This window comes from Anas acuta, chromosome 3 (genome assembly GCF_963932015.1).
Source record: "Anas acuta chromosome 3, bAnaAcu1.1, whole genome shotgun sequence".
In the NCBI taxonomy this organism is placed as follows: Eukaryota; Metazoa; Chordata; class Aves; order Anseriformes; family Anatidae; genus Anas; species Anas acuta.
Genome location: NC_088981.1, coordinates 33238659 through 33257865, shown reverse-complemented (window position 1 = coordinate 33257865; position 19207 = coordinate 33238659). Strand labels below are relative to the sequence as shown.

General features: G+C 56.4%; 2 protein-coding genes across 6 annotated transcripts in view; one reads left to right on the top strand and one right to left on the bottom strand.

Moving 5' to 3' along the window:
- The window catches only part of TMEM63B (transmembrane protein 63B), a 25952-nt gene extending 13809 nt beyond the window's left edge, over positions 1 to 12143 (bottom strand). For 2 of the 5 annotated variants that reach the window (XM_068676540.1, XM_068676542.1), the window contains exons 1-3: positions 11993 to 12143; positions 436 to 634; positions 122 to 201 (exon numbers count right to left, since the gene is read on the bottom strand). In XM_068676540.1, the coding sequence (XP_068532641.1) occupies positions 122 to 201; positions 436 to 612 (257 nt within the window). In that variant the 5' untranslated portion in view covers positions 613 to 634; positions 11993 to 12143. Of the gene's footprint in view, positions 1 to 121; positions 202 to 435; positions 635 to 9160; positions 9284 to 11992 lie in introns of those variants that run through there. The other 3 variants (XM_068676537.1, XM_068676538.1, XM_068676539.1) reach the window with 3 other exon arrangements.
- MRPL14 (mitochondrial ribosomal protein L14) lies at positions 12058 to 19207 on the top strand. The gene is made up of 3 exons (XM_068676557.1): positions 12058 to 12202; positions 16865 to 16958; positions 18549 to 19207. Exons 1-3 carry the CDS (start codon positions 12163 to 12165, stop codon positions 18910 to 18912), a joined length of 498 nt encoding a protein of 165 aa, XP_068532658.1. The 5' UTR covers positions 12058 to 12162; the 3' UTR covers positions 18913 to 19207.

Here is a 19207-nt window from a genome sequence, read left to right as displayed (position 1 = left end):
GGAAGGATGAGCTGCAGCTCGCTCACTTTTCACCCTGCCAGAAACTCCTGGTGGCCCACCCCTTTCCCCTTGGGGAGAAGGAGCTGTGCAGGACAAGCTCCATATCCGTGCCCAGGCTTACCTGTCAGCATCAGTCACCAGGGCCAGGCGCCCGTAGTCCCAAGCAACCTTCCGCAAAATTGAGAAGACAAACAGCAGTGCCTGGAGGAGAGCAGAGGGAGAGCCGTGAGACAAAGCAAAGTTATCTCTTTGCCCTCCGCCTGCAGAAGTGCAGGAACGGGGGTAGGAGGGGACAGAGCTACTCATGACATCCTGGGGCATTTGGGACCCCACAGCTCTCACCACCAGGCCACGGCCCTCCCCCCCCGACTAACCAAGGGGAGAAGGTGCCAAAGCAGCAGCGGGAGGAGGAGGAGGAGGAGGAGGCAGACTTACGAGGAAGCACATAAAGTCGAGGGCGAGGACGGTGGGCACGCCGCCGAAGGGCAGCCCCTGCAGCACGGTGCTGCGGATGCGGGCGCTGTAGCAGTAATCCTTGGTGCTGTTGCTGCAGGAGGCGGCCTTGCAGGTGCCCCCGGCTGAGCCCAGGGTGGCGATCACGTAGGGAAGCATCTCTACAGCTTCATCGTCTTCCCTGGGGGAGGGAGAGAAAGGGCAGGTTAGGTGCCTGCCTGCTGGCACAGCACGGCCCCGTTAGGGCTGGGGGCCAGGAGCTGGTCCCACTGTGCACGATCCCAAAGCCTCCCTTGCCTGCTCCCACGGCTTTTCGGTGCACCTCTTCCTCACCGACTACTCCTTCTCCCAAAAGGTGCTGTCTCCCCGCACCTTCCCCCTGCCAGGGAGGGCATTTAGCCACCAAAAGGGTGGGGTGGGCGTTCAGTCACGGCTGGCTGATGGCAGCGAACGGCTCCGGGATGGTTGCTGCATCATGATCCCACCATTTCCTCCGCCTGGCTGCGTGCCACCGAGCTTTACGAGGCTGAATCACCGCGCTCGGCTCGCTGCAGGCCTCAGCCCCACGCTCCCAGGGCCCCCATCGGAGGCTGCTAACACCTCAGCAGCCCTGGGAGAGCATCACCGACCCTACAGCAACACCGCCAGGAGCGCACGGCACAGCCTGGGTGCGGGAGATGACCTTGACTCCCAGGACAGCGCTCTGATGCTCTCAGCACCTCTCACCCAACCCCTCGTGTGCTGGGTACCCCACCACACACCTTTTGGGGTCATTAATAGTGTACAACCCCATCCTTCTGCTTCTTTATATCACACTGGGAATTGCTCAGCCGCTCCTGTACTCTTTCTGGGCCAGTTTTTGCTCCAGGACCCTACGCCTCCTCCCTTCTTCACCACCTTCTGGGGTTTCCTAACACCCAAGTGGATCACGCACGCCGGTGGAGCATTAGCTATTGGTGCAGAGAAATACCAAAAGACTCGCAACAGCTCGGGGAAGGATGATTCTCCTCTGCAGAGACCGAGCCATTTACCTTGTTCCCGCGTGTTTTATGGCCCCATTCTCAGTCTCCTTTCTAGCAGGAACACGGCTCGTGCACGCACATTGCCCACGGCGCTACCATAACCATCATTTATCCCAACCATTAGGCATTCAAGACGAATTTCACGAGCCTGTGGATAACGCAGGCCACATTTTACAGAAACAGGTCCCACAAAAGTATTTTTTTTTCCCCTAAAGCCAAGAAGAAGGATTGGAGGAGATCCTTCCTAGCCGAAAAGCTGTGGCTTACACCCCAGCCAGGAGCATCCCTTTCCTCCCAGCCCTCCAGCAGTGCCCTCCTGTCACATCCCTCCAGGCCAGACCCAGCTCCTGCTGGAGGCTGATCCTAAAGGGATGCACGTCTTGAGGCTCCTGCTTCCTGCAAAACCCTCCACGCTGCCTTCTCACTCCTTGGTGCTGGGCTTATGTGTGTAAGCCCCCCAAAAACACCTTCTGCTTTCTGGATCCCCGCAGCACAGGGGCTGTTTCGTTCCTCTGGGGGAGAATGACTCCTTACAGGGGATCTTTGCTGCACAAACACCGCTGCTCCTTCACAGTGCTCAAAAGCTGAACTGTTCGGGTGCCCCACAGATCTCCCTGGTGGTCTCTCCCTCTGAATTTTCACATTCCTCCTCAATTTGAGCCATCTCATCAGTGAAGCACAGGTGCACGTTTTTAGCAGAAGCTCCGCACCTCTCACCCCCCTTCCCTTTGTTTATCAGTAAGCTCACCTCGTCTTGGAGCTTCCTGTTTATCTCTGATCTTAATCCTCTCCCTGGGGGATAATTACCACATCTGCCTTCCCTCCTGCCCTGTGTCTGTCCCCTGCCAGCCTCCACAGGCTGGCTATTCTCACCCACACCCAGCTCTCCTTCCTGAAGTGCAGGATCTCTTTCCCAAAACCAGGTTTCTGAGCTAGCCTCTCAAGGTCACACTGACTCTTTCCTCCTGCGTGGCAGGCACCGACCTCCTTGCAGCACTGAGCTCAGCCACATGGGGATTTTGTCCCCTGGGCACCATCGCGAGCCCTCACCCGCAGCACTTCACCACCGAGGACACCCTTCATGATGCAAGCCACCGCGCGGTGACGGCGAGGAGCATCTCAGGGGCTGGCAGGGCGTGCTGCTGCATCAGCCCTTTTCCGTGCTCTTTATGCATCCTGCAGCTCCCAGGGGTTGCAGGGGGATGGCCTCACCTCCTCCTCGCTGCACGGTGCTCGCCTGCCAGGGCTGGTCTCCAAAGGGCGAGGTAATGGCAGCCCTGCGGCACGCGGAGCCGGGCTCTCCTCGCGGCTGCACGCTGATAAGAGGTTGAGCAGCCAAAGCAAGAGGAGGAATTGTTCCTCAACAACAGCCAGCATCAGCAGAGGGCCCTCCCGGAGAGAGGGCTGGAGGCGGCCAGCAAGGCAGGACGGTTAGAGAAGGACATCCAGGAACCGGCACACGGCGGCCAGTGGGGAAAACTCAGTGCTGACACAGCAGCCGGTACGGCCACACGCAGCAAGGTGACCTTGGCCATGAGAACGTCCAACCCGGGGCACCGAGACGCTGGAAATCCTTGAGGTTTTACGACACATCATTCCCCACACGCACCCGGTCTCAGCAGCCGCTGAGCTCAACAGGGAAGGCAGGGAAGTTGCACGGTCCACGAGGCAGGGCTAGGAGACCCAGCCTGAGCTCCTGCTGCGAGCTGAGCAAGCAGCAAAGGTCACAGCAGAGCGAGGTGGGCACCAAAAACAGCCTTGAGACTCACCCTGTCCCCGAGCCCTTATCCACATAGCTCCGGATAGACAGCCGGGCCCCTCTTGGTGTGTCAGTGCTGGAAGATGTCCCGGTCCCTCTTCTGCAGGATGCTTGCTGCTGCCAGAGGGACCTGAACCACAGGCAGGGAAATCTCTGCACACCTGCTGAGCACCACGAGGACTGAACACCTCCTTTCGAGTTTTCGGGTTGATTTCGGGCTGCTGGGCAGGGGTCTGTAGCCAGGAGCCACGCACACACAGCAGGCTGGGGAGGCTGGGCCCGCAGCCAGCCAGCAGCACGTGAGAGATGCTGAGCGGGCTGCTCTTTTCACCAGCCTCTCTCCACCCTCTGGGCTTGGCAAGAGGAGCCGGGCCCAGGCTGGGAACGCAGGGAACAAAGTGCCGGTCGGGCACTGGGCACGGAGCTGACGGCACCCGGCCAAGAGCAGGGACACAGAAGTGGCACTCGAAGGCAAGCAGCCCGGCTCCCAGAGCCGCAGAGAGAGGTGTGGGAGATAAAAAGTGGTTGCTTAGGCTTGAAGGAGGGCTCTGAATTTTAGGCGAGGCGCAGCAGCGCAAGCCTTGTGTCATCCAGAGCCCTATCTCAATGCTCGGGTAAACAGAGAAATGGCACTTTAATGGGGCAAAGCCACTTTGAGTCCCTGTTTACGCGGAGCACAGCTCCACGAGGGCAAATACCAAACCTAAGAAAGTCCATCCAAGGCTTGCAGGGGGTAACACGGGCTCCTCTTGCCCACAGCCCCTGCTCACACGTACCAAGACCACCGAAATCCTGCCTTGACCTGAGGGAGGCTGATGACTGCTGGTTCACACACTGGAAAGTGCTGTTCCCTCTCTGGTTTCTGGATCAGGACAACACACCGCAGCAGGACGGCTCCATGAAGTGACAAGTCACCTGTTGGAGCTGCAGCTGAGGCCCCTAATGCAACAGGACCGAGCAGCAAACGATCCCTCCAGAGCCTGGCCTTCCCAAACGCATCGCAGGAACACAGGAGCAATTAATGGATAATGGCAGTCAGAGTTTAATTACTAATTAATAACCCAGATGAGGTTGCTGTTTAGAATTTCTCCCAACACGAATCTAGCCTTGGCAGCTCTATGGGCTAATGCTTGGTGAGATGTTTCTCCATGGATCCTCACGCAGGAGAAATCGCCCCTGCTCAGGAAAGCTGCTAAGCACGCACTTATCTCAAGACTCTCTCGCTGAAGTGATCACAGCTTAAACACACAGCGAAATTAAAGTGTTTGCCTAAAAAGGGACAGACCAGAGCACCGTGCTCTGCTTCAAGCACCAGCTGTTTTCCAAGACCATTCGCTGACCCCAGGCTACACGTTCTGGTTATCAGCACAGCCCCAGTTGAGGTTTCACGGTGGAGGCAGCAAAGATTGAGTAGCTCAACCCAAATTTGTCTCTGATGGAGAGAAATAGGCTCCTGTGGTACACTAAAGGGACAACTGCCACACACTGCCTTAGCATTGATACCCTGAGATCTCACAGAGCTGACTTTCAGCCACACCGGGACCTAAAGCCTCGTCCCCTCTCCCAGGCTTATCCTCGCATTTCCCGTTGCCTTCCAGCAAGCTCTCCTTGGTTTTAAATAAACACGGCAGTTCGAGAAGCACCAACTGTCCCAATGAAGTCCAGTTTACCCCATTTAAACCAACAAATGCTCAGACATCCTGGTAGCTGCCCCATTTCTGCACCCCGGGACACCCTCAAACCTCGCTGCCAGCCTCGCTACGCACCATCAGCGTTCATGGCAGGGCTTATCAGCCTCTTGGCAAACGCTGCCACACACAACAAACACGGCCTTTGCATCTCTGTTGCTGTCACAGGGCTTTATTTTTTTTTTTTTCTATGGGGTATTCTGGGGAAAAAAAAAAAAAAAAAAAAAAAAAAACAGAAAAGGAAGAAAACCACCCCCAAAACCTCTTGCTGGGGCAGGCGCTCTCCAGCCACGAAGCGCAGCGGTGTGCTCTGTTACTGTGTGAGGGATGAGAGGCTGCCCAGCAGGCCCTTTCCAGATCCCCGTGCAGGAAGACCTGTGCCACTTGCTGGAGATAAGGCAGGAACCGTTTAAAGGACATTTTATCCACGAAGAAGGTGCAGCACCACTGTCTCACCTCACACACCAGAGAGCAGGGGGCCGCCAGCCTGGCTCTTCCAAGGTGCCCTCATGGCTCTGAGGGGCCAGCCCGACCCTCCAGTAGAGCACCAGGCAGCTTTACCTGCCTTAAACCAGGCTGTGGAAAAGTCTGAGGAGGCAGGAGGGCAGCACCTCCTCTGTCCTTCCCCACGAGGCCGGCCGGCCGCTGCCAAGCTGCCTGTTTGTTTGCGCTCCAGGCCCGTGGGGGTTATCACACCACAGCCCCGTAAGCAAGCAGCAAGGCTGGAATTTCCCCCCTGGCAGCTTGCCCTGCTCTGATGCCACCCGACTGGCCTCCCCATCAAAGGCTGGGAGCCTGGGGACACCTTTTTCGGGGCCAGGTGGAGCAGAGCCGGTGCTCAGGCAGCTGCCCAGCCCTGCCCACAGCAGCCAGGCCCGGGTCCTGCGACGCCTGCGCTCGGCAGCAGGCAAAGCTCCCGATATAGCACCGCCTGCCTATTTATAACACGCTGTTTACCAACACCGAGCGCTCTCTGGGTGGAAATGAGATGAGTCAAGGGAGCACGAGCGCTCTGGATCCCCCCTCCTGTCATGGGGAGGATCAGGAGACAGCGGGAGGGTGACCTAGGGCTGGTCACCTCACCACCGGGATCATACTCGAGGGCACCCTCAGTATATATATCTTTAATATCAGACCCCAAAGCTCTGGGTAGATCGTCCTGTTGATTAGATCCACCACACAAGACCTTCTCCCAGCAGCTCGATGGAGGGCTGCTGGCTGCTATGGGGCTGTGGTGGGGGGCTCGGGCACTGCCTGTGTCCTGCAGAGGGACCACGATGCTGCTGCCACCCCCATGGAGAGAGGAATGGGGTTTCAGGGGCTGTAGGCAGCAAGGACATCTGACAACAACTACCAGAGGCCTTCTTCAATTTCTCTGCGGCCCAAGGCATACCCCCACCCGGCAGTGAGGAACAGGCCCCGCAGTGCTGCTGCTGATCCGAACGCCCATATGGCGGCAGAGCCTTGAAGCCCATCCAGGCAGAACAACCGGTGCCAGCTCCTGGCTCCTCCTAAAGCCACCACCACATTTTTTCCATCCCTCCCTCCTGGCTGAGCCCAGCCGCCTCTCCACGCCAGGCTCATTTTTAGAACCTCGCCTTTTCCTCTCCTCCTTGGAGAAGGCCATCGCTTTCCTGCCTTCAAACCCACCAGGAGGGTAATGGACCTCCTGGCTCCTCTCCCCTTTCTCATTTCCTGGAGCCATCCTCGGTGCCGTCGCACTTACCAGCTCCAAATGGACTGGAGAGGACGATTAAGAGGCTCGGATCGATTTCTGAGCTTCCACCCCTCCTGAGGGGCACGGGGAGGGCGGTCCCAGTGGCTTTACCAGAAAGCCTCAGCCGCGGCTTGATGTGTGTCCAGTTATAGCCTGGAGCACACCGTGTTAACAGCAGGACCACAGGACCAGACGTAGAAACACAGTGTGCTGTTGGACTTACCCTTCTGGGCGAGTTACACCTGTCCTGTCCCTGCTCGAGGGTTGCACAGCCCACGGGATTAAAACCGAGGGTGTTTTTGGATGGTTCTCCAGCTGCTTACAGGAGGAACTGCAAAAAGCACAAGCTTCAGTTTGCCCCCACTGGCTCAGGGAGCCAGGGAGATGTCAGAGATGTCTCCCTGCCCGCACATGCAGGCGAGCAGTGCTGTGCACTATGAATTTTGCCACTGCTGGTTCAATTCCATCAAAGATCGATGCTCAGGCTCTGCAGGACTGGGTACGTTCCCTGCTCTCGAAGCACGGACACGAGTTTGCCAGGCAGAGGAGTTAAGCGCCCTGCTCTGAGCCCAGAAGCATCTCTCACCCACAGAGCCCTTCCTCACAACACAGACACGAGGATTTTCTTCTTTCCAAATAGCAAGAAAGAACACTTTGTCCTACGGATCCCAAACCCTCCCTGACTCGGAAATCCACCTCGCACAAGGCTCCTGCAGGCAAAACGGGGCATTAGCACGCATGCACCTCTACGTGGGGAGACAGAGCAGGACTTACGAGGTCCCGGTGCTGGGTAGGAGGAGAGGGAGGTGCCCCAAAGCTCTGCTCGGGGCCTCCAGAGCCAGCTCGGCAAGGAAAGGAGGTGGTGTTGGGAAAGAAGGGCTCTGCAACCAGCAAGGCGAGATGGCATCTAGGGAGGGACGAGCTCAGGGATGCTCTGAAAGGCTGGGAGGCAATTAGAGGCTGATAGGGATGATCGGGCAAGCCGAAAACAGCCCCAGGGGAGGGTGGGGTGCCAAGGAAAAAGCAGGCGGGCACGCTTGCTGTGGGCCGGGCCGGCTCCCAGCACTCCAGCAGCTTTTCAGGACTAGGCTGGGTGTTCCCAGTCCCGTTCAGAGTGCCTATTCTTCCCCCTTAACAGGCATCAAAGCATTTCCCTGACTCGCCACCATAGTCAGCAGCTATCTGCCAGCTCTGAAGCTCCCCTTACCACAGAGGATAAGGGAACACGGAGATATGCATTAGAGTGAGGTGCCGCCAGCGCTAGGCGGCGGGGATTTACAGGGGAGACATCCTGTCAGGCAAACTGGCTCATCTTTATTTTTAACAGCATTACCGCGTTAGTGGGTGAAAGGGAAGTCGCGGATGGAGCGAGATTTTAGCAAGCCATCTGCCGCAGCACCTCACCCAACCTCCCTCCCGAGGTTTGCTCGGCAGGCTCAGACAGAAACATCGCCTCGCGGGCTGGAAAGCGGCCCAGTGACCCTAAATAAAACAGCAGCTACAGGTGACGAAGCCCCGGACCACGGGCTGGTAGGGGGATTTTCGCTTTTGGGCATTATTGGCCTCGAAGCAGGTGGTGGGTATTCATCCGGCCAAGCAGCCAAGGGCCACAGGGGAAGGGATGCCATAAATCACCTGAAGAGTCAGATAGATGATGGGCTGGGGCAAGGAGAGGGACAAACTGCAGAGGCACACACGTGGAGAGTGTCGGAGAGCCTGGGCATCACCCTGTGTTAGATGAGGTCAGGATGGTGCTTGCTTTTTTGGAGGAGCCTCCTCACAAGGCATGCGTGTTATCCTCACGCAGGATAACCGAGTCCCACCTCGATCTTTCCCTTGATTAGATAAACAGACCGATCTCCTCCCGCTTCTCGCCGGAAAGCTCCCTCCCCAGCCCTCAGATCCTTCTGCAACCCTCCTGCCTTCTCCTCAATTTCTCAACATCCCTTTCCGAGCGCCGACACTGGATTTAGACGGAGTATTTTCGTACCCGTCTCCCCAGCACCTCCTACAGAAGCCAAGTCATATTCCCATGGCTACTGGCTGCTTCCTCGCCAGGTAGCCAACACGGCACATCCCGCTGCCCGCCTGGAAGGGGCCTCCACGGGTGGTCTGGAGGGATGCTGAGCTTTGAGGTAGAGCCAGCTACTGCTCGTCCGTAACCATACGGGCTATAACTCAGCCATGTAAGCTATAACTTGACCTTTTGCCAAATTGGTAAAAACAAATTTGTTTCTTTTCTTCCTCAGGCTAACCCAGCCCTACTTTTTCCCATCCTTCCTCCCATGTCATTTCTAAAAGCCTTAATAATTTCTGTCACTTTCCTGGACGCTCTCTGCTTTGTGGACATCCTCCAAAGCGCTCCCTCTACATCCGAGCCTAGTCCTTCAGCAACACCTCACCCGTGACGGGGACAGCAGTGATTACTTCCCATCCCTTAGAGGTGACACTCCGAGCACACACAGCCTGGCACCAGGCCTGCCTCGCATTTTTCCTCCCCCCCAGCAAAGCACCAACCCACCCTGCTCAGAAACCCCAGCCAGGGTCTCCTGTCGGAGAGGAACATCAGACCTCCTTTTTAGCGTGACTTGTGGATCCTCTTGGGATCTCCTTCCACTAGATGTTTTCTGAAGGGGCTGCTCACCATGCAGAAGTTGCTTTAGCCTATTTTAAAGTACTCTCAGGTGGATTTCATAAGGCTTTGTCCCCTTGACCCCATCTAATTTACCTCAACAGCCATCACCTGTTCCAACCTGTGCTTGGATTCGCTTTTCACAATTATCTCCTCTACGTCCCTCATCACCCCGACCTTCCCCACCAGGTGAAGGTGGTTCCTCCTCACCATCACCTTTCCCTTGTTCTCCTTTTCCTCCCAGCCGATGCCTCCCTGCGTCCACCACGCCGTTTTAGCGTCCGCCACCACTCCAGCTCCTTCCTCGCAGATTTATAACGCTGCCACTCACGCCGCCTTCTCCTCCCCGTGAGTAATAGCAAGCCCCTGGGCAGTTACCGCAGCTCGGGAGGCACGCAGTCATTTGTTCCCAGCTCGGTGCCTCGAGTGAGGAGAAGAGCCCAGCAAACCCAAACCACCGGCTTGCAGCCTGTCACCCCGGGGGAGGCGGCAGCCCTGCCAGCATCACCCGGGAGCCTCCAGAGCACAACGCTTCCACACAAAGGGAACCCAGCTGATGCACAGAGGGATCCAACCCTGTTAAGGTCTTCTCTGCCCCCCCCAGGGGCTGGATTTTTGGTTGAAGAGCCTAGGTGTTGTCAAGCCAGCTGCAGAGACCACCCCCAGGCTGTGTCACTACCAGGCTCTGCTGGGACATCGGACAGAAGACACCAGCTGCTGACGACTATTCCAAGCAGCAGACGAGGCCTGCTGCCATCTGGGTTTCCTCTAAGTAACAGATAATGCCAAGATTGTCTCATTCCCTGGCTTCGGAGGGACCCGAGGCAGAGCCTACCGACGGCCCCGATTTAATTAGGGGAAGCACCGAGGGCAGGCCAGAGCCCCGCTGGCTGCCACCCCGCAGCGGAGATCCGCGAGGGATTCAGCAGGAGCATCCCCCGAGGATGGTGTCAGAGCCCGGGGGAGCCTTTCTGGTGCTGCTGAGCCATCGCAAGCACACCCAGCTGGCTGGAACAACCCAGCGAGGGGAGCAAACACCGCGGAGAAGCCCAGAGGAAAGCATCCAGCATCTCAGGCACAGCCAGGGAGCCCGGGGCTCGCTGCGGCCCATCGGTATGTGGAGCAGAGGGCAGACACCCAGCTCCACGCCGGAGGAGCACGAAGCGAGGGGGCAGTGCCAAGCACGGGCCTGCAGCCCCGGAGAAAAGCCGCTTCATGCTGCGAGCCTCGGCTCCACCAGCTTGGCACCGGCGTCACGGATATATCTCGCCCTCTTTCTCTCGCAGGGCGCGTACACGTACGCACATGTTTGTTTTTATCCTCCCTTTGTTGTTTTCTGATTAATATCTTGCTAGGAAAGCCACCAGGCCCGTCCCCTGAGCCCCCTTTTTGCTGCTACCCTGCGGCACGCAGCCTCCGTGGGAGCTGCAGGCGGAGGAGCCCCGGAGCAGGACACGCTCGGGGCAGCTCCTGCGCGTCCCAGCCCTCTCCGGGTGGCTCAGGGTGGGTAAATCCCGCCTGCAAAATGCGGGAAAGGAGGAAAAAAAAAGGAGACAACTCCCGTTTCCCCCATTTCCAGCGGCTGTGGCTGTCACACTGACCTGGGGTGAAAGCGGGGAGCACGCTGGCAGCAAAGCGTTTGCTTCCTGCCTTGCCCAGCCCCGACAGGAGCCCGGGGAGCTGGGAGGAGGAGGAGGAGCGCAGACAAAGGCGAGCCTTCCTCTGAGTCACGCAGCATCTCGGGGGACGCTCCTGCACCATGGCTGGGGCCAGTTGGGGTGGCAGCACCCCTGTGGGGTCTCCGCGTCCCTCTCCTTGTCGGTGGGCACCCAGTGCCATGGGAAAAGGGCCCTTTCTGCCCCGTTACCATGGGGATGGGGATGCGGGGTGGGCACCGCACAGCCACCCCAAGCCAGGTGCTGCTGGGGAGCCTCGGCTCCACGTATAGGGGTGCCCACACCGGGTGCTGCTCCCCTCCTTCTCCCCTTTGTTCCCCCTCTCGGGGATTAGGAAGTGGATTAGGAAAAGGCCTGAGCGGCGCTGCTAAAGGACGGGGAGACGGCTCCGTTTCCCAAACATCCCCACCGTCACGTTCCCTCTCTGCACCAAAAAAAAAAAAAAAAAACAAAAAAAAAACCCACGGGGAAAATCGGGCCCAGCAAGCCCCATCCGCCCTGCCTCCAGCAGCAGAGCCTTTATATCCCAAACCCCCCATCGGGTCCCTAGCAGACCCCGATCCCGCACCCCACAGCGGGCAGCGCAGACCCCAAAGGCTTCCCATGGGGATTTAGGGGGTGAGGATGAGGATGGGGTACGATGGTGAGGGTGTACACAGGGTACAACCCCTGCAGCGGGGCTGGGGGCTGCCTCTTCTTGGGAAAACAGGATTTGGGGTTTTACCTTTCGGGTGCATTTTCACCCCAAAAGGCGAGCGCGCTGCGGGAAGCCCCCGGACCCTGCAGCCGGCATTTCCCAGCCGAGAAATCCGCATTTCCCAGCCCCAAATCCCGGATATTTCCCCCCCCTTTCCCACCCCAACCGGGGACACCGGGCCAGCAGGGCACGGCGCGGACCCCGCCGAGCGCCCCCCGCCCCAAAACCACGGCACCCCCGCCACCCCCCCCGCTTTGCACCGGGGCCCCGAGGGGCTCCCGGCGCTGCCCGAGCCCCGCACACCCGCCCCAAGATGGCAGCCGGCGCCCCCCGCCCCGCAGCGCTCACCCGGGGCCAGGCGCGGACGGCTCCGGGCTCCCCCCGGCCACCGGGACCGGCACCGGGACCGGCACCGGGACGGGCGGGGCGGGGAGGGGAGGGGAGGGGGCGGCTTCGGCTCCTCTCGGCAATCTTCGGCTCCGCTCGGCCAGGGGAGGGCCGAGGGGGCGGCGGCGCGCATGCGCAGCTGCGCTGCGAAGCGGAGGCCTCCGAAGCGAGGTAGGGAGGGAGGTGGGGGGCAGGGAGCGGGGTGCGCGCTGAGGGGGCTCCGTGCTGAGGAGGGGGTTTGGTGCCCCGTGAGGGGGTTTTGTGCGCTGGGAGGGGGCAACGAGCTCGGCCTCGTCCCCCCCCGAGCCTCCCCGGGGTTTTTGGGGCGGTGGGGTGGGATTCCTGCGCCCTGACGGTGTGTGGCGGGGACTCGGGAAGTGCGGGCTGCCCGCCCCCGAAATGTGCCTGTGGGGGAATTTGGGGAGGGAGGCGGCGTGACGGGGCTGCCCGGCCCGCACAGCGCCCCGAAATGCACCAGCGAGGCAGGGCTGGGCTGCACCGCCAGCCCCACGGGCAGCAGAGCGCTGCTTGGGGGTGCTGGGTGCCTTTGGGGTGCCCCCTCGCCTTTAGGGTGCCCCCTCGCCTTTAGGTCCCAGCCCCGGCACCCCTGCCCCTTGTCCTCTCCACAGCTTAATGTCCTGCTGGTACAACAGCAATAATCCTCTGCTATTTTAGGCTGCGAATGTGTATAATGGATTAAGGTGCTCGGCTGCAGGAGCAGTAAGAGCCCCAAGTGCTTTTGGGACTCCCGGATCCTTAATGTGTCAAAAGTAAGTTTTCTCTTGCAGGTGTCCAGCCCTTCTTTGCCTGCCCTTCCTGGCTGTGGGAACGGGGTCAGTGTGTTGCCCTTGCGAGCTGTTAACAGACACACCTGTAGTGAGCTGCCGTTGGTAACTTGGATCAATAAATGCCCCGTTTAATAGCTAATCCTGTTCATAAACGGAGCCCCAGAAGCCTTAATTCCTCCGCCAATCTTGGCCTTTCTGCCTGTCATTAATGCACAACCAATTATGCCCGGGTAATGAATATCTTGTGTACTTCTAACACGCCCAAGCCCTTAATCACACCGCTTCCTCTATGAGGAGGGCCGTGGATGGACCGAGCCCCGTAGCTCCCAGCTGGCTCTCGCTGCTCACCCTGGCAGACATCCTATAAATAACCCCCCAGCGCCAGAGCTGGGGTGAGGTGTTTGCGTGGTGTGCCTTGCCTTGATTTATTTCCCGTGTTTTAGTGATGGCTGACAGATGCAGTTCACATCCTTGCGGTGCCCAGGGCAGGTCTATTTCGGTCTCTGAGAAGAATAAAGGGCACGTGGGCTCCCGCTGGTGCGCTCTTCAGCTCAAATCGCTGCTCTGAAGGTGAGGAATATTTCTTCCTCTTTCATTTGGTGCGTTTGACAGCAGGCGCTGGCTGCTCGGCCTCAGCACATCCGCGGGTTTTCCCTGTGGCCAGTTGGAGTGGATGAGTTCCCAGCAGAAGGAAGGAACAGAAATTACCGAACGACGGCAGAACTACAGACCTTGGTTTGGGACCAGGGAGCAAGTATCTCTTGAGATGTTCTCACTTGGACCAACGCACGTCAGGGTCGCCAGACAAGGCAGAAATCCCAGTCTCGTGTTTTGCCACATCCCCTCGGTCCAGCATTCGTGCGGCTGTGCGATGAGGCTGCTCGGGGTGCTGATCCTGCTGAAAATGGTTCCTGATTGACGCACGTGCTGGAGCCAGCACAGGGGAAGCGATGGACACGTGTGCTGTGGGGACACAGGACTCCTTTCTTGGCGTTTCGTGCCCCGACGTGGGTTCAGAGGCAGTATCTGGAAGGTGTTCTTGCTTCTTGTGGTCTCCCTGAAGAGGTCTGCTCTCATGTTTGCATGTGGATTATGAAAATGGTGCATCTGGCCCGCTCCAGTTACCTGGCATGAAGTTTTCCAGAATTCTCCATTCAAAAGCCACTGCAGCCTTGCAGTAAATAGAAATCACTCCTTTAATCTCCTGGGAAAATGGTGAAGTTGGTCGCTTTAGTACGGCACTTGAAAGTGGTGCAGTGGGTAAACAACCAGCAGAGGTTTGAAACCAGTGAAGAGTTTCCTTGTTGAGTGGTGACTGGATTTGATGCGAGCCTATTGCACCGAGTGGGGTAATGCTGAAGGGCCCTCGAGAAGGGAATGTTTGCTGTAGGGATTACTGCATATTTGGACCCAGCGAAGTAGAAATTGTGTCACCTCGGTGAATACTGGATGCGCCGATTCCTCACCCCTTTCTGAATCTTGCTCTGAAGTCTGTGCAAACTTTTAACGGGTACGTGGGGCGGAGAGAAGCAAAGCCAGGTTCGGCTCTCAAGAAGTTAGGTCCCTCCAAGTGCTCCTGGAAGCGAGGCGCTGCTTAACGCCGCTCTTGCCTAGCGTGAACAGCTCCGAAGCTAATCCTGCTTGAGCAGGAGGTTGGGCTAGGCGACCTCCAGCAGTCCCAGCAAGGTAATTCCGCGGTGAGGAGCGTGGAGGTGACTAAGTGGGAATTCCTCCAAATCTTCCTGTGCTTGAAGGTTGTGGGGATGCCCTTGCCATCCACCGAAACCCCCCGGGAGAGCCGCCTTTGGAAGTAAACAAAGGGAGCACAGGCTGAGCTCCTCGCTGCAGGGCGAAACAGAGGGCAGAGGATATCAATTGCCTGCTCACAGCCACGGGACCATCAAGGCAGAGCTGTGTCTGGCCGAGGAGAGCCTGGAAGCAGAGCGAAACCATCATTGCTCATTTCTGGAAGGGGAGCCGGCCTGTTACAATAGCTGCAGGTGTGATTCGCTGCTCGCAAAGCCCCTTGCAGCCTTGCATGCTGTGTGCGGTGCCGCAGATGCGTTCTTCCCTTCCTTCCGCCCCGAACCTTCCTGCAAATTGCAAACGTCCTCCCTGGTTACTCAGCTCCTAGCAGGATGCTTCATGCCGAACAGTCACCCGTTCAGAGTTTCTCAGCCGGTGACACATCTTAATGCGCCGAGGAATAATTCCTAGCAGTGAGGGGGTACTGAGTCATGTGGAAAAATAAACAGTCCTCGGACACTTCGTGCTGCTGCTTCTGCCCCTGCCCGAAGCTCTGTAACTTCCTTCGAACCTTCACTGCTGCCACAGGGTAGAAATAAACCCTGGCTCCTCCCGGGACCGGGTGGTGAGGTGACCATGGGGAATGGAGGCTGGGGACACGACGGGCTCCCCAAAAAGCACCCGTCAGTGACAACAGAGCGGCCGACTTGCTGCTGCTTGCCTAGTTCTAGGGGGCTGCAAGGTCTCGCTGCGATGCTGGAGGGTTTCGGAGCAGTATTACAGCCTGGGGTTGAGTTTCCCACAGGGAAACAGGACACCCAAGTGCAGAACGGGGACCTGCTGTCCTCCCTGCCGATGAATGCAGCCTCTTTGGGGTCTCGTTCAGGAGAGGGAACAGTGCAGGTGATCTCTGAGCAGAAGCGCGGAGTCATTCGGAGATTTTCTGCCCCACAGCAACGTGGCTTTGTCAGCAAATGACCTCAGGCTTTGATTATGGCTGATCTCTGTCCCAAACCTGCCCGGGTGACAGGTGAGCTGGCTTGTCAGGTAGCTGAGGAAGCTCGCCTCGCTCGGGGAGTGCTGCTGCAAAGTGGCTGTGGTGCAGATCCACAGGGCTTCTTGTCCAGCTCTCAGGTAATGTGTGCTCTGTAGGACAGCTGCAAACCCCAGGTTAGCAAACACTGGGGAAAAATAAAAAGAATAAAGAGAGAGGGAAGATGTAGCCTGGCTTTTGCTCAGCTGTAGTGAGAACAACAGAGGCTGTGTCTGTCGCAAGGCTCTGTGGATGTTTTTTCCCCCCAGTGAAGTTAGATTGGCTTTATTTTAAAAGATAAGGAAACTGTTTTACGACACGCTGCTCTGGAATTTGGCCCTGTGCTCATCAGGACTGGCAAAGGGAGACGAGAGGTCAACGTGTTTTTAACATTTAAGCAGGAGAGAGGCAGAGCACGTGCTGGTTACGCTGTGGAGGGCCAGGTAAGCGTGGTCACAGCAGCAGCTGCAGCCACAGAGATAGTTGTAACTCTACCTGGGCTGGCCTGCAGGAGGACGGGATCCAGATCCGGGCTGTTTCCTCCCCCTGCCTGTGTCTGCCTGGCAAAGTGATCTGGGCTCAGATAAGCCGCAGTGACTGAGCGCTGAGCGTGCAGGCTGCTCCCCATCAGTCTGACAGAATGAGGTTAGGGAGCAGCTCGGGATGCAGTTAGGGAGGAGGGTGCGGTACGGGCGGAGGTGAGCCCTGTAACCCAGTTCTGCTGCAACCGGGGCGCTGCTGCCTGGGGCTGAGCGGGCACCGTAAAGGCACGGGGAGCTCTTCCTCCTGGGCAGGCTCTAAACACAGCTGCTGAACACCTTGCTCGTCGAGCATCTTGCTTTGTGTAAGCCCTGGTGCTGCTCTGCAGGGTGTCTCTGGCTTTTTACCTGGTTTTATAGGTAATGTTGGTTGCTTTTGCTGGGCACTCCGGTCTCTAAACTAGAAGCTGTTCACATCCAGAATGCTCAAACCCGTTTGTTGTTAACCTGCTTCGCAGTGCACAGAAGGATCTTCATCCCTGGGCACGGAAGACTGCAGTATGGGGTTACTAACCCAGCTTCATGGTCTAAGCATCCGAATTATTGTCTGCTGAACCTGGCAGAGGCTCTTGTGGCACGCTAACGATGCCGTTAGCGCTCTGTGCGATGTGGATTGCAACGTCTGAAGAGTTGCTGAGACTCTAGTGTGACATTCCCAGAAGGAAAAGGAAGTGAAACGAACACTGTGCTATTTCCAGGTTTCGTAATTCTCTTATTTCTTCCACAGGTCGTGTTGCCAGAATCCAAATGGCCCTCTTGAACAGGCAGCTGGGTTTTTCCTTAACCCACCTAAGGAGCGCAGTCAGCCAGCGTCACTTCAGGTAATTTTTCAGATCCTGCTTTTGTTTCCTTGGGAGAGCTTCCTGACTGAAAGAGATGCCATGAAGCAGATCAAGAAGAACACAGAGTATTTCTCGTTTAAAAAGGATGATATAGTCAAAAAATAGCGTAGATGTCTCTTCGCAGGTTGTGAAGTGAGCCCAAACACAACAACAGATGCAGGTTCCTGGCAGACAGAACGCGGTCTGAATTCTGCATTTTTCCTGTGCTGGGAAGGAGGTTTTCAGGCGAAGGTTTTCAGGCCTTAGATGGTGATGCAGAGGCCTGCAAGCAGAAGATAAAAGTGCTCGTGTTTCTCAGCCAAGTGCAAAAAAGCAACAGCCAGCCCCTGCTGATGTAAAGCCAATTACGTGTTTAAAATTCCTCCCGAGTTTATCATTTCTGCTCTTTAGAACAAGAATAACCTGAGAAGTGATTTCCTTGTACCTTAACACCGTCCATTTTGCTATTTTTCTTTAGGTGCTTGTTCCAGGCTCAGTGCATTTAAAACTCATTAAATTCATTTACTTCTCTTCTCCAGTGCCTTGCGCAAAGCCTAGACCCTCATCCTGCGGTACGCTCCAGCATTTAGCTCCCTGAAGGGCTTCAGTCTGCAGGGTGAGAGTAGTCGTTCCTGTGACTGTGGTCTAGAAAGGGGATTAAGAGAGTGCCCAGGGCCGGGTTTTGTTGTAGTCCCAGGAGCTACTGCTGCTTTGTAGCTTTGATCCTGCCTAGATTTCCCCTTCTCCTTCCTGCAGCAGCACTCGTGTCCCTTTCCAGCTTCCTCCTGCCTTCCCTGCTATGCAGCCAGAGCCTGGCAAGTGGAGCATGAAGTGCGATAAACGAATAGCTGCTCCCGGAAGGGAGGTTGAATTATTTCTCAGCTTATCCCTGCTGCTCCCAAGCGTACTCAAAATCAGACCTACCGACTTGGTACCGTGTAGTGTGTTCCTGTTATTCCTCACTCCTGATAATTGCACGTTGCAAGCAGATACAGAAGATACTGCTGCTCTCTGGGTGCCTCCCACATGGGGAAGGTGAGGATCTCTTAGATTCTAATTGGCAGCAGCTTAGCACAGCCACAGCAGGACCTCAGAGGTCTCACTGCAAGCAGAATAAGGTGAGAGCACCTCATAGACTTCACTGAAAAGATTAGTCAGAAAAGTCCTTACTGCTGGGGAGTGTCTACAAGATGGAAAGAGCTCGTCTTGAATCTTAGCTTCCTCTGAGCTGTTTCTGGCAGAAGCAATCACTTTTTTTTTTTTTGCTTGTAAATTGAACTGAATCACCCACAGTTGCTAAAAAAAAACAAACAACACAACAGTAAATGCAAGCCATCTTTTAGTCATGTTTCAGAGTAGAATGGTTGTTTTATGTTTGACATTTAGTGAAGAGTGTGCAAAGCTCAAAGTAGCATCTGGCTTTCAGAGAGCGCACTGAATGCACTAGATGTGTCACCCGTGTGGTATGTATATGTTGCTGGCGTCTTCTAAGTGGTTTGTGCAGTGACAAGATCCTGTTGCTGGGTTTGCCCTTGCTCCCCAAGGGTTATTGGGGAGGTCTCTCTCTCATTCTTTCCTGTTTTTTCCCAGTATCACCGCGGCATGCCGAGCAATACAGAAACTTACTCGTGTGCGAGTGGTGGACAACAGCGCCTTGGGGAACACGCCGTACCACCGGCCACCAAAATGTATCCACGTGTATAACAAGACTGGAGTTGGCAAAGTAGGAGACAAGATTCTTCTGGCTATCAAAGGAGAGAAGAAGAAGGCGTTGATTGTAGGGCACAAGATGCCTGGCCCTCACATGACGCCTAGGTTTGATTCTAACAACGTGGTACTCATAGAGGACAATGGAAATCCGATAGGGACTAGAATAAAAACACCCATACCATATACCCTGCGACAGAAAGGAGAGTTCTCCAAAGTGTTGGCCATTGCCCGCAACTTTGTATGAGGTTACTTCATTTTCCGAAGAAAGATTTCTGGCGATCCCATTCACGTTTTTTAATTCTGTAGCTGTTCCTGGGTCCTTCACCTAAAAAGGTGAAGTGTGAAAAAGCTGAGGTTCATCACCTGTTTGTGAATTGCAAACAACTAATTTAAGTATTGAAATACCTTGTTTTTCTCCCAAAGATGGGTGATTTGTTTTGCGGAAATGTCTGCAGTGTGTTTGGGAAATGCTCATTCATTCTCACTGTTCTGGAGGTGTTACTTTGGACTCTAACCATTAAAATGAGAACGTGAAAATC